The sequence below is a fragment of the Mus pahari genome, chromosome 10, assembly GCF_900095145.1.
Source record: "Mus pahari chromosome 10, PAHARI_EIJ_v1.1, whole genome shotgun sequence".
Lineage (NCBI taxonomy): Eukaryota > Metazoa > Chordata > Mammalia > Rodentia > Muridae > Mus > Mus pahari.
In genome coordinates this window covers 65326183-65339199 of record NC_034599.1, presented here as the reverse complement: position 1 = coordinate 65339199, position 13017 = coordinate 65326183, and the positions used below count along the sequence as shown (strand labels likewise).

Sequence of the window (13017 nt, the reverse complement as noted above, 5' to 3'; positions counted from 1 at the left end):
GATCCCATTACAGATGGTTGTGGGCCACCATGTAGTTGCTGGAAATTGAACTCAGGACCTCTGGAAGAGCAGTCGGTGCTCGTATCCACTAAGCCATCTCTCCAGCCCATGCTACTCTTACAGAGGTCTGGAGTTTGGTTCCTAGTACTCCTGTTGGGTGGCTCACATAACTTCAGCTTCCGGGGATTCAACCAGTGCCCTCTTCTGGCCTCTGTGGGCACCTGTACCAATGTGCAGAAAAGTCATCATTAAAGTATCTCCTGAATGTACTGGATGTTGTGACTTTAGAGATTACCAAGGATTAAGGTGTAGTTAGTTACTTCAGCTCAGACAAACTGATTTCAGAATCATAGTAGGCCAGGGACCATCAAGTCTTCGGTGTAGGTAGAAGAGCCCCACTCTGGCTGCAGTGCCCCCTTCCTGCCTAGTACTGACCATTACCTGCCCTATTTGCAGTCTCAGTTGCCACTGTGCAGACAGTCGCTGTAATTATGCACCCACCAGTGGATCATAGGAGTTCTAGGAACTTCCCTAGAGAGCTGTCGATCCATATGTCCGTGGAGGTGGATATTCCCAGAATCCTAGCTGTGCAAACCTTCTTGCTGTGTGAACAAGGCAGCTGCTTCTCAAATGGCTGAGACTTAATTCCAGCATTCACAGTAGTTATACATAGCATTTGGGGGGGGGGGGACCCAGTAGCTTTTTCCCCCTGAGTTATAAAGCCTGGTAAACACTGAATAGTTTGAGGGAAGAAGGCAGACAGAGCAGGAAGTGAGGGGTCTGGTTGGGAAGTTCACTCCATCCACAGCATCACAGAAACTGTGTGTGGGACCATAGATCCCCAAACTGAGAGGGCAGGGATGGAGGATCAGTTCAAGTTTAACCTGAGATAGACAAGACCCTGTCTCAAGAGAAAGAGAGGAAGGAGAGGGGGGGGGGAGGGGAGGAGAGGAGAGAAGAGAAGAGAAGAGGAGAGAGGAAGGAGAGAGAGTGTATGTGAGAGAGAGGGGGGGTGGAGGGGCTAGCTTGCTACAAGTGAAAGAAAAATAAGTACAGTGCTCTCAGTTTTTTTAAATAAAAGGAGTAAAATCTCCAGAAACAACCCTAAAACATGAAACAGATAGAGTGCGCAGAGCCAAGCCTCCTTGTTGCTACCTCTGGGTATGGAGGGCTGTATTCCTAACCTTAATCACAGTAAGTAAAGGCTTGAGCTGCCGAATGCTCAAGTGGTCAAGTTCATCTGTGGGGACTCAGAACAGTTCTTCCTGGAGCTTCACCCTGCTGCACTTTTTCTACCCTAAGTATTGAATTGCTGAGCCTGGTGGTCCAGCCAGGACAGCCCGGTGCTACACAGCAGACACTGTGACCTGCACCTTCTGACACTGCTGTCTAGACTTCAGCGGCCCTACTCACCCCACCCTGCCCTCCACATCTTCATTTTCTGATTGGACTTTTCAGTTGTCCCTGACAACCAATAGGCTTCCTTCTTAGTCTAGTGTGAAGGTTTTAATCTGCATACTACCATCATCAAAAAAGGGTTTTTGTTTTTGTTTTTTTGAGATAGGTTTTCTCTGTGTAGCTGTCTAGAATTTGCTTGGTGGACCAGGTTGGTGTAGAACTCAGATCTACCTGCCTCTCCTCCCAAGTGCACCACTATGCCTGGCTTAAGATTGCTTTTAATAATTAATTTCTAAGAGCACATGTTGAGTTGCTAATCCTAACTATTGTGCTTAAGCTTTGTGTTTATGATATTTTTTAACTGATAAATGACACTCCCAAGGAGCCATGTGACCTTTTGAAATACGTACACTCACACACACACACACACACACACACACACACACACACACACATTCACACACACACTCAGTATAATGTACAAACGAAGGTTAAACATTTATCTCCTTCCCTTTAGTTTTGGAAAGATGCACAGCATGTTGTAAGGTTGCTAAGAAGGAGACACAAAGGGCCAGTGCCTCGGGAACAGCACAGGTTGTCAGGAAAGGTCCTCTGGCGGGGTCTCTGTGGTAAGAAGCAGAACCCTTCAGCTTCCAGGCTGGGGTAGCTGTAGGGCAGAAAGGGGTTGGAATTCTTCCTTTCTGTTTGCAGTTGGCCATTGCTGAAGTTAAGTGCTGAGTCAGTAGGGGAGTAAGGTCAGTGCTGGGTTCCTGCTGGGAGGGCAGGAATCTAGAAAAGCAAGTCGCTTTAGCTCTTGGAGCCAAAGTTCTTTAGTTTCAGGAATTGTTGGTGCTCAGCTAAAGTGGAGAAGCTTTCCAGTGTGGCGTGGCCTTGACTAGCATCACCGTTGCCCTCCATTGTTGCCCTGCTGTGCCACAGCATACCTCTGAGAGCTCCCACCCTGCCCATCCCTCTGTACTCTCAGCCTCCAGGTCACAGGAGTGTGGAGACAAAGCACTGTCACCCTCTTGTTAGACGGTTACCTCTAGAGTTTTGAGGCAGGCTCCCACTGTGTAGCATAAGCTGGCCTTGAACTTACTATGTGCCCAGGCTGACCTAAGTAAACATTGATCCTCATGGCACCTCACCCATGTTCACTTAGTTAACCTCTGCAGCAGACACTACAGAGAGAGAGAGTGCAGTGGACCCACAGTACTTAGGGCAATGTGCAAACAGTAACGGAGTTCATTTTCTCCCAGGACGTGGCATCTCACTTATTCCAGTTCCCTGAGTGAGTGGCAGGCATACCTGTCTCACCCTGGTTGGTCTGCACCTTCCTTGGGATATACCTTTAAGAGGCACAGCATGTCTTGGTCAGCCTCCCCCTCACTCTCCATCCCTCATTGTCTACCATAAGACTAGAAAGTATTAATCTTCAACTTAATTAAAATTAAGTTGTGGTTTTGTTTTACTTTTTTGTTATTTCCGAATCATGTTCTCACTCTAGCCCAGGTTAACCTAGAACTCTACCTCAGGCTGGACCCTGGCTTACAGCTCTCCTTCCACCTCAGCCTCCTCAGTGATGAGATTACAGGCCTGAGTCAGCACACCCTGCTTTTAAACCTATGGATGGCATGAGCTATGAGCTGGGTTTGTGTTTTATTTCCTGAAAATGTATTCTGTATGATCTAGAAATCCTGCTAGGATTTTGAAACGGGCCACTTATTCTTTTTCAAATAATGCTTTATTTATACTATGTACAAGTTTTTGGTTTGTTGGAGTTTTATAAATAACCACCCTGTCAGCTGAGTATATAAAATACAGTGCTAAGTCTTTGCATCCTCCTGCTTTGTCTCAGACTGGAATATGCTCTTGTGCTTCCTGCTTGCCGGGGCCTTAATCAGAGGGAAGTAGTGGAATACATCCAACGTGATGGTAGGAGAGGCTATAGCCAGAGAGCTGCCAATTCCAGTGTTAGCGTCATCGCTGAGTACCTTCTGTGTGAGAGCTAATATAAGTGTGAGCAGAGCTAGCTGACTAAAGACACGGAAGCTTGCCAGGACACAAAGAACAAGCCACATGCCATGTAAAGGCCATGCAGGATGCCAGGGACAGGGTCTCCAGTGGGATGGTGACTCATGTCTTCCACTTATTGGTGTAATGGTGTAGGATCCTCCTCCCGCCCCCGAGGATGTCTCCATGAAGGAAGAGAGCCTCTGCCAAGCTTTCTCTGATGCTCTGCTCTGCAAGATTGAAGACATAGATAACGAGGACGGGGAGAACCCTCAGCTCTGCAGTGACTACGTGAAGGACATCTACCAGTATCTCAGGCAGCTTGAGGTAGCTGGGCCTTTCTGCTTGGGATACACAAGCAGCGTGGACTTTACAGGGTTGTGTGGGGAAAGATGCCAATTTGTTAAACTTTCAAATTCCACCAACAGGTTTTACAGTCCATCAATCCACACTTCTTAGATGGAAGAGATATAAATGGACGTATGCGTGCCATCCTGGTGGACTGGCTGGTCCAAGTCCATTCCAAGTTTCGGCTTCTGCAGGAAACTCTGTACATGTGCATTGCCATCATGGACCGGTTCCTGCAGGTGAGTGCAGCTGCAGCGGCGAGGTGCTCACAGCCCTGTGAACATGGCCTTGATGCTTCTCCGTGGAAAGCTGAGATGCCAGAGAATCTCTGTTGCTATGATGGGAAGTAGGACAAAGGTGTCAGGCCTCTTATGTCACTGACCAACTCTGAGCACTCCTATTAGCCCGGGAGCAAATGCTCTGGGACACACATGCACAGTGTCCTTTCCTGAAGTGCTTGAGAACAGAATTTTTTTTTTTTTTAATTTGATTTGATGTGCACATGGAAGTATCTTGGGGATAGACTTTGAGTCTAATCCTGAGGTCATGCATGTATATACCTTATACTACCAACCTAAAGGTAGTCTAATGCACTAGTTTTAGTATGCTTTGACTACAGCTTGCATATAAAGAGAGGTATTGCATTTTTCACACAGGGGTATCATGTTAACATTCAAAACACTTTGGATTTTGGATCATTTTGGGTTTAGGAGTTTTGGTTTATGAATGGGTGTTCAATGGGTCCTGTATAGCTGCAGTCATTTATTATGGGAAGTATACCATTGCATGTCACAGGAGTCAGCCAGAGTCGCTGGTGTTAAAGCCCTGCTGCCTACACCGTTTTCAACATCTGATGCTCTTCAGTGTCAATGTGCCCTTATCTTAGAATGAGCTGAGTGAGAATATCTTGGCTCAGTGTGGCATTGAATCACCATAGCGATGAGAGGGCACTTCTTCCATAAACCGAGCAGGGACCCATGTGTTGGGCAGACTGAGACTCTAGGGGCCAGGAGGAGGACTGTAGGGAGTGCTGCCTCTGAACTATTTATCAGCAGTGGATGCACAAGCTGTTAGTGGGTACCAGAGGCTTCAGATGCAGTCTTTTACTTCCCCGCTGCTGGCAGTGGAGCCCCACAGCTTTGAGCCTGTGAGGCAAGCAACGCTAACTCCGCCCCTAGCCCTTTGATGCCACAGGAAACAGGGTGTCATCCACATCAGCACCCTTGAAGACTGTACTGATTTAAAAGTCAGTGAAATAGGGTTAGGTCAAGTACAATATGGGGACAGTTATCACTTGTATTCATGGCTGTGAGATATTTCCAGAAACTTAACCAAGAGAGTGTATGGTTCTCAGTACACACTGGGCAGGAAAATGGAGTAATATTTTGTGTAGATTTCCAGTAATGAAAGCAGAAGCAAGAAGAGCAAAGTCCCAGTTAAAGAGAACTTGAAACAACCCGTGCTTTCTTTGTGTACATTTGGGGCACTGGTGTACCATAGCACACAGGCAGAGGTAAGATGACAGCGTGGGAGTTGGTTCTCAGCTCTGCAGTGTGCGTTTCAGGGACTGACCTTGGGTCTTCAGGCTTAGCAGCAGGCACCGTTAGCCACTGAGCTGCTCTCTGCTCCTCACCTTGTTTGAAGAAATGTCATTCACTTGGTGCGTGTGCAGCACTGTGGAGGGAGGCAAGAGGCCAGCTTTTGAGAGTTGGTTCCCTCTGCCTACTGTGTGATTCCAGAGCTTGAGCTCAGGGCCACGCCTGTGCTGCTGAGCTGTCTCACCAGCCCCGGGTTAGGAAGTTTACAGCACACACTTAAACACTGTAGTGCAGTGCCACAGACTGGACCTAACTTGGGCCAACTCTGAAGCACTGATGAGTGTTTTCTCTAGTGTTTTCTCTTGATTTAACTGCAGAGGTTCTTCAAGGTAGGTGACAGTTGCTCTTCAGTTCACACTTTTGCAGTGATCTGAATATAGTGTATACTCACTGAGGACAGGGCAAGATCACTGTGGACACTTGGGACCATTACCTAAAGCTCTACGGTCAGGTTATCTGTTGTATAAATGACCTTTTCAGGATTTGGGGAAGGACCCAATGACATAGTGTTGGAATCCCATCACTGTGCTCAGCATGGTTACTGAAGTGACAGTGGCGTGCTTTGTGATGGCTCTTACGGCCACATTCAGGTCTCCCGTGTCCTGCAAGAGCCTGGCTTCTTCACACCGTTTCCCCCCCCCCCCCCCCCAGCCTCAGTGGAATCGGAGTCAGTGGTAACTGGCGGTGTTTGTTTCTCAGGCTCAGCCGGTCTGCCGGAAGAAACTGCAGCTGGTGGGGATCACAGCTCTGCTCCTGGCTTCCAAGTATGAGGAGATGTTTTCTCCAAATATCGAAGACTTTGTTTATATCACAGATAATGCTTACACCAGTTCCCAAATCAGAGAAATGGAGACTCTGATTTTGAAAGAGTTGAAATTTGAGTTGGGCCGACCTTTGCCACTTCACTTCTTAAGGCGAGCCTCCAAAGCCGGAGAGGTGAGTACCACCATCTCTGTGGGGAAGTTGATTGTGCTCAGTCTCAGCCCAAACTACAAGCCAGTGGTTTTCAACCTGTGGGCTGCAACCCCTTTGGGGAGTCAAACAACCCTTTCACAAGGGTTTCATATTAGATATCCTGCGTATCAGATATTTACAATTCATAATAGTAGTGAAATTACAGTTATGAAGTAGCAAAAAAATTGTTCTGGTTGGGGGTCAGCACATCATGAGGAGCTGTAGTAAAGTGTCACAGCATTAGGAAGATTGAGACCCGCTGCTCTAAGAGAAAGCTTTAGAGAGCTTTGATACTTGATTCACTGGGTTTTATTTTTTGTTTTTTAAAGATTTACTTATTATTATATCTAAGTACACTGCATCTGTCTTCAGAGGCACCAGAAGAGGGAGTCAGATCTCATCACTGTGGTTGTGAGCCACCATGTGGTTGCTGGGATTTGAACTCAGGACCTTCGGAAGAGCAGTCAGTGCTCTTAACCACGGAGTGATCTCTCCAGCCCTATTCACTGGGTTCTTGAGAGAGGTGGGAGTTAAGTGGGTCAAGTTCAAAACCCTCACAGTGTGCTACATTCTCCTAGGTGGATGTTGAACAACACACTTTAGCCAAGTACCTGATGGAGCTGACACTCGTCGACTATGACATGGTGCATTACCATCCCTCTCAGGTTGCAGCCGCTGCTTCCTGCCTGTCTCAGAAGGTGCTGGGCCAAGGAAAATGGGTGAGTGGGAGAAGGCTGCATATCATGGGAGACCTTGTGATATGAACTCAGGTCCCTCTGCTTGCAAGGCTCATACTTTACTGAGCCCACACAGCTAATTCTCTACTCTGAATTTGCCATGTGTATGTCTGGACCCTATCTGTCAGTGAGGCAGGTTCCACTCTGAGAAGAGGATCGGTACTCAAGAGGGAGCGTGCATGTTTGTTTCCACACTGCCTCGTTTTCCAGCAAGGGGTGGAAGTTGCTTGTTGCTTGGCACAAGCAACAGACCCGTGCACACAGCTTTCAAACATGCATGAGCACTTGGTCTGCTAGAGCCGAGAGCCTCTTCCCACCCTGCGCTAGGCCTGTCTCAGGACAGCCATGCTGTATGTGCTGGGGAGGTGGTTAGGCAGGACTGCGGGTTTACGAGGTAAGAATTTTACCACTGCTTTTAAAAAATGTATTTGAGTGTGTTGGAGATTGACCTCAGGCTCTCACACAGCTGCATCTCCAGCCGCCTGTTATTACGTTGATCCAGGGTTTCTCTACGATGCCCTGTTTGGCCTTGACCAGTCAGTCGCTGGGATGTAGGCCTGCACCAGCCCAGCTCCCTCACAGCTCTTACCTGGGAGATGTGGTATGTGCTCTCCAGAAGGGAAGAAAGAATTCTTTGGCTCTTCATGTCTTCTGTATGTGTTTTAGAACTTAAAGCAGCAGTATTACACAGGCTACATGGAGAGCGAAGTACTGGAAGTCATGCAGCACATGGCCAAGAACGTTGTGAAAGTCAATGACAACCTCACCAAGTTCATCGTAAGTGCTGGGGTCCTGATCCTGGGAAGGCATTAGATTCTGAGCTGTGTGAACACATGTTCTAGCAAGCATGGCTGTCATAGCAGAGTCTCTAAGGAATGGGATGTACTCATTGGTTCACCTAAGGTCAGTGTGCAGTCAGCCAGCCCATGGATTCCCACACCTGTATCAGCATCTTGCGTAGGTCACACTCACTAGTTTGTATGTCACATACTCCATCAGCATCCTGATTGGGTACCCAGCAAGCCAGCAAGGCTGTTACCCATGGGTCTGGGAAGAGAGCCCCCTCTAGTGGCCTCAAATTCAGCAGGTCTTAAACTCAGCCTTTTTGATAGGTTCCTAGTGAACAAACATGGAGAAGGAAGAAAGAACTGTGGGGGAAACGGGAAGTGTTATGCCTGTGGGACACAACAATCAGAATACCCCTAAGGGTCCAGTGACAGAGGACAGAGCACTTGTGACCTCCCTGCATGATCTGCCTGCTGACTCTTAGGTCTGGTGTGACTGCGAACTGTGGAAACACAGAAGCTGGGATTTGGAAAGCACTAATTGCTGCACACTTTTAGTGCCATTTAAAAAAAAAACCATATAGGTATTTTGCCTATCACATATATGCCAGGTGCCCGTAGAGGCCAGAAGAGTCTGATTCCATAGGACTGAAGTTATAGGTGGTGGTAGGCCATTGGATGCAGGTGCTGAGAATCGAACCCAAGTCCTCTGGAAGAGCCACCAGTGCTCTCCATCTCCCCAGTCCTCATTTCTAGTTTGTGGCTGCCCTTCCCAGTAGCACTTACCAATGACAGAGAGCCCTCACCCTTCTGAGAGCTCCTGTACTTCAGACCTTGAAACTACATTTCCAGCCAGGCAATGGTGGTGTACACCTTTAATCCCAGCATTTAGGAGGCAGAGGCAGGTGGATTTTTGAGTTTGAGGCCAGCCTGGTCTACAGAGTGAGTTCCAAGATGGTCAGGGCTATACAGAGAAACCCTGTCTCAACCCCCCAACCCACCCCCTACCCCCTAAAAAAAAGAAACTATGAAACTATTTCCCCTACTGGCGATGTGACCAGCAGGGTTGGAGGAGACAGCCTGGTGCAGGGTGTTGTGAGGGAGAGACCCAGGATTGTGTGTCATCAGACTCTCTAGAGATGGCAGTCACAGCCCTTACACTGTGGGGTAGACTAGGTATGCTGGGAGCATACTTAACCCCTGCTGGCTTCTGCAGGCTGTCAAGAACAAGTATGCCAGCAGCAGACTCCTGAAGATCAGCACGATCCCTCAGCTGAACTCGAAAACCATCAAAGACCTGGCCTCCCCTCTGCTGGGCATCCCCTAGGCAGCCGGACTTCCATCCTGCATTTCTCAGATCTGTATATATTTTACTCTAGTTTACATCACATACCTCTTCTCAGACTAATTTTCTAATTGTGTATTGATGAAAAATAAAGCTATTGATTTTCTTATACTATCCTGTGTATATTTATATAATCTACACTGAAGGAATATAGAATGGCCTACCATAACTCTGCTCTGTATTGAAGGAAAATAAAGCTATTGATTTACTCAAGGTATCCTGTGTATATTTATATAGTCTACACTGAAGAAATGTAGAGTGATAGACCCAGTTTTGGCTTTTGAATGGGCAAACAGCTTTCCATCCAGATGAACCTTGGCTAGTGGTCCATGCATTCCTTTTAGTCTTTAAACTTTATAAAGTCATAGGTGAGTGTCAGCATTCAAGACCAAGCCAATAGAAGAAATAAGCTGTTTTTACCAAAGCCTAACCCAAGATAGTCCCTGGCTAGATTTGGAGTGGACACCTGTATCCACAGTCATCTGCTTTTGTGCCTGTAAATGGAGGGAGACACCCCCCCCCAACACACACCAAAAAAACCCAAAAAACAAAAACAAAACCCCCAAAACTTAGAACTCTTTTTCTTTAGGCTCTGCTAACAAGAGGACTCTAAATATAGGTGGGGGATGTAAATGTCTCAGAATATTGGGGCCATGCCTCCTGACAAAGGTTTTTGAGTAGGTGAGGTTCTAATTCTGCTTGAGAAGGCAGCTGAGTTCAGAGGAATCCTGGGGTATGAGGCTTCTTGGTCAGGGCTCTCTGCTAATATCCACTAGTCTGTGCACATCCAGCCGCAACAGGAACAGCCAGTACTAGCTAGTCTGTCCCACTGCTCAGTCCCCTGCACCTCCTGTTTTCTCCTTTATTCTTCCTCAGGGCCACACTGCCACTTGTCCCTGGCCATAGGGACTCAGGGCCAGGTCTCCTATTAACATTTGTTAATGTTGCCAGTCCTTAAAACACTTGGTTTGCCCTGAGAGCCACTTTCTTGTGAACTACAGCAGCCCTACAAGATGCCAGAAGTTTACTGAGCATATGTAGGTGTGCTGGCCACTTCCCTGCTAGAGCCTCACATGATCTCACACCCAGGGTTAGAGCATTTCCAGTGGTCAGGAGCTCACCCAAGTTCACAGAGTTGGAGGCAGGTAGATTTCGAAAAACCAGCCAGTGGTCTACTAAGAAGAGCCTAGAGCAAAGATTCATCATGAATAGTTTCTACTGAGTTTAGAATTGGAGTTCTGCCTCATTCTGGGACCTATCTACCTACCAATTTAGATATTCTCCCAGTGTTAGTCATTTGCAGAATTCCCAGAGAAGCAATTCTAATTACTAACCACAGCTGGTAAGCAGGGTTGGCCGCTCTCACCTTTGCCTCTGGTGACCATCACATTTCTATCTGGGTGAGCAGGCTGGAAGCTTTTGGGGGAGCTTTACACCTGTGATGGGACCCTGAGTCTAGTGTCACCAACTAAAACAGGTTTACTTACAGTTCACGGGCCCTTTAAGACCGGCCAGCAAGGTTTCAGGTACTCAATGGGCCTGTATTCCTGCCGAGGCTACTTGGCATCTATTCTGCCTTCTTCCCAAGAGGGACTGGCTAATCTCATTTACCTTCCCTACTATAGTTCACTATACAGCCATAAGGTCAAGGCTTCACGGTTGTGCAAGTAGCAACTGTACCAGAAAGCAGTCACAGGGTGGATCTCAACTGGGAGAGGTCCAGAGTCATCCCTCGTGTCAGGTGATCGATCTGTTTGGGAGGAGAAGTTTGAATATCTCTAAACTTGAATAGTCCCAAAGATTGAATACCTCTCAGGACACTTGTCAACAAGAATAGAATAATAGTTACCCTCTGACCTCAGGAGATGCCCCTGGCCATGGGAACCAGGAGAGGGGCAGACTAAGGGGTGGTACCTGAGGTCGAAAGGCAGGAGGAGGGGCAGCTCTACACACGTTTTACTATGGGAAGCCGGAGCCAGGTGGTGGTGCCACACACAGTTAATCCCAGCACTCAGGAGACTGAAGCAGGTGGCCGAGTTCAGAGCCAGCCTGGTCTAGAGAGCGAGTCCCAGGACAGCCAGGGCTACACCGGGAAACAATGGGAAGCCAGAACCTAGAATGAGAATCACCCCAGGACCTGAGAGCATGGCTTGGGAGCCCCAGCGATGAACTGTTTGCTGTTCTCATGACCCTGCAGCAGTTGAGTGACGTGACACCTAAAGTGCTCCCCTGATGACTCCAGGGACTGCCAGAAAGGGTTTTCTATATTGATAACACCTGCCAGAAATTGTGAAGCCTTAGGAAACGTGGGCCTGCAGTAGCACCCTAAGTTTCACCAGTCCATGCCATGATCTGCTCCCAGGTCAGATACTTTATGCCTTGTTGGTTTATTAAGTAATTACCAATTCAGACAGGGACCACCTTCTTACCTTCCAGCTTATACTTAGGCCAAGCCTATGTGTGGGAGATAGTAGGTGTTCCTTAAGGCTAGATCCCCAATGGTTAAAGGCACACTCAAGGGGAGGCTTAGCCAATGCCTACCCATCGATAAGACAAATGATATGTTGGAACATTTTCCAGAACATGTCCTTCTCTAGAGCATCCTCAGAACACTTTTCCAACACAGACAAAGGTACCGCCATCCTCTCTTTCCTCATCAGTAATTGTGGAAGGAGGTGGAGCCTGTTTGCAATATGATTCTTCAATACCCTCTGACCTTAATGAATTCTTGATCTTATCCTGCCTATCTGTGCAAGATGCACCATTCAAAAAACCTGGAGAAGACATTCCCTTAGCCCTTTTCTCTAACTTGTTATCTGTAAGCACTTAGGATAAGCACTCACATTGCTCAGTACAATCCAAATAATACAGCATGCCCTTTATCCTTAGCCTGCTCATCTCAAGGCAACTGGAAAGTGGAAACAAGCTATGGGGCAGAAACAAAAGCAGTCAGCAAAGGGGAAAGAATAGAGATAGACTTGGCGGTGATGGGCAGGAAGAACAGGCTTTAAGACCCTGCAGAGCCCCCCACCTCCAGCCTCTCTCCCAGTCAAGTGAGTCCTTTGTAACTGAAAATCGATCCTGAGGTGGACTGTCCTCTCTCATTTTCTCATGGGTTGACTGTTGCAGTCCTGGGGATGGAAGCCAGGCAGGCCTTTATGAGTTCTTAGGCAACAGCCCTTTGGCCAGCACGGACCCCCATAAGCCAGGAGAACTGCAGGCTCCATGTCTCCTGCAAGACCAGGGGCACCTGGGCTGGAGAAGTACGTGTGGAGGGGGCAATTTCAGGGTTGGGGGTCATCTGCCTACGGGCCAGCTAAAGGAGACCTTGTTCCTACCACCCAGCCCTCCCCTGGCCTTCACAGAACCGTGATAACGATTTGAGAGAGTAGTCGGACCTCCCTGGAGAGCCCCAAGGAAGCACAAGGACAGGGGCGCCAGTGTGGAGACAGGACTTACCCTGCTAGTCACCATTATTTGAATTTCAGGCACTTCCTATCAAACTCACAGCAAGCGTGGAATCACGTCTTTCCTGCATCTGAAAACTTAAGATTTGCTGAATGGCTCAGGAAACAAAGTTGACAAGTCTTTGGGCCTTCACTTCCTCCAGACAACCAAACACCAGTTGCTTACTCTTGGCCATGCATGGCTCAAGAGCCAGGTGTCAGGCTAGGAAACCATCAGGGCGAGGCGTGGCCCCAGGTGTACTGAGCGTGGAGTCCGCTCTCTTCCTTCTTCCTCCCTAGGAAAATGGTCAGGTCCTTGGGGTCCGGTTTGCCTTTTCTCTTGGCTTAGGAGTGGCAGCCTAAGTGTCCGCCCTGGTTCTCAGGGGAAAAAAA

The 13017-nt window shown here is 47.9% G+C and overlaps 1 protein-coding gene across 1 annotated transcript in view; it reads left to right on the top strand.

Moving 5' to 3' along the window:
- The window catches only part of Ccnb2 (cyclin B2), a 13651-nt gene extending 4472 nt beyond the window's left edge, over positions 1-9179 (top strand). Inside the window, exons 4-9 of the mRNA XM_021206476.2 lie at positions 3568-3738; positions 3840-3998; positions 6057-6293; positions 6890-7030; positions 7715-7825; positions 9050-9179. Coding sequence (XP_021062135.1) covers positions 3568-3738; positions 3840-3998; positions 6057-6293; positions 6890-7030; positions 7715-7825; positions 9050-9160 — 930 coding nt within the window. The 3' untranslated portion in view covers positions 9161-9179. The remainder of the gene's footprint in view (positions 1-3567; positions 3739-3839; positions 3999-6056; positions 6294-6889; positions 7031-7714; positions 7826-9049) is intronic.
- Positions 9180-13017: the final 3838 nt, after the last annotated feature.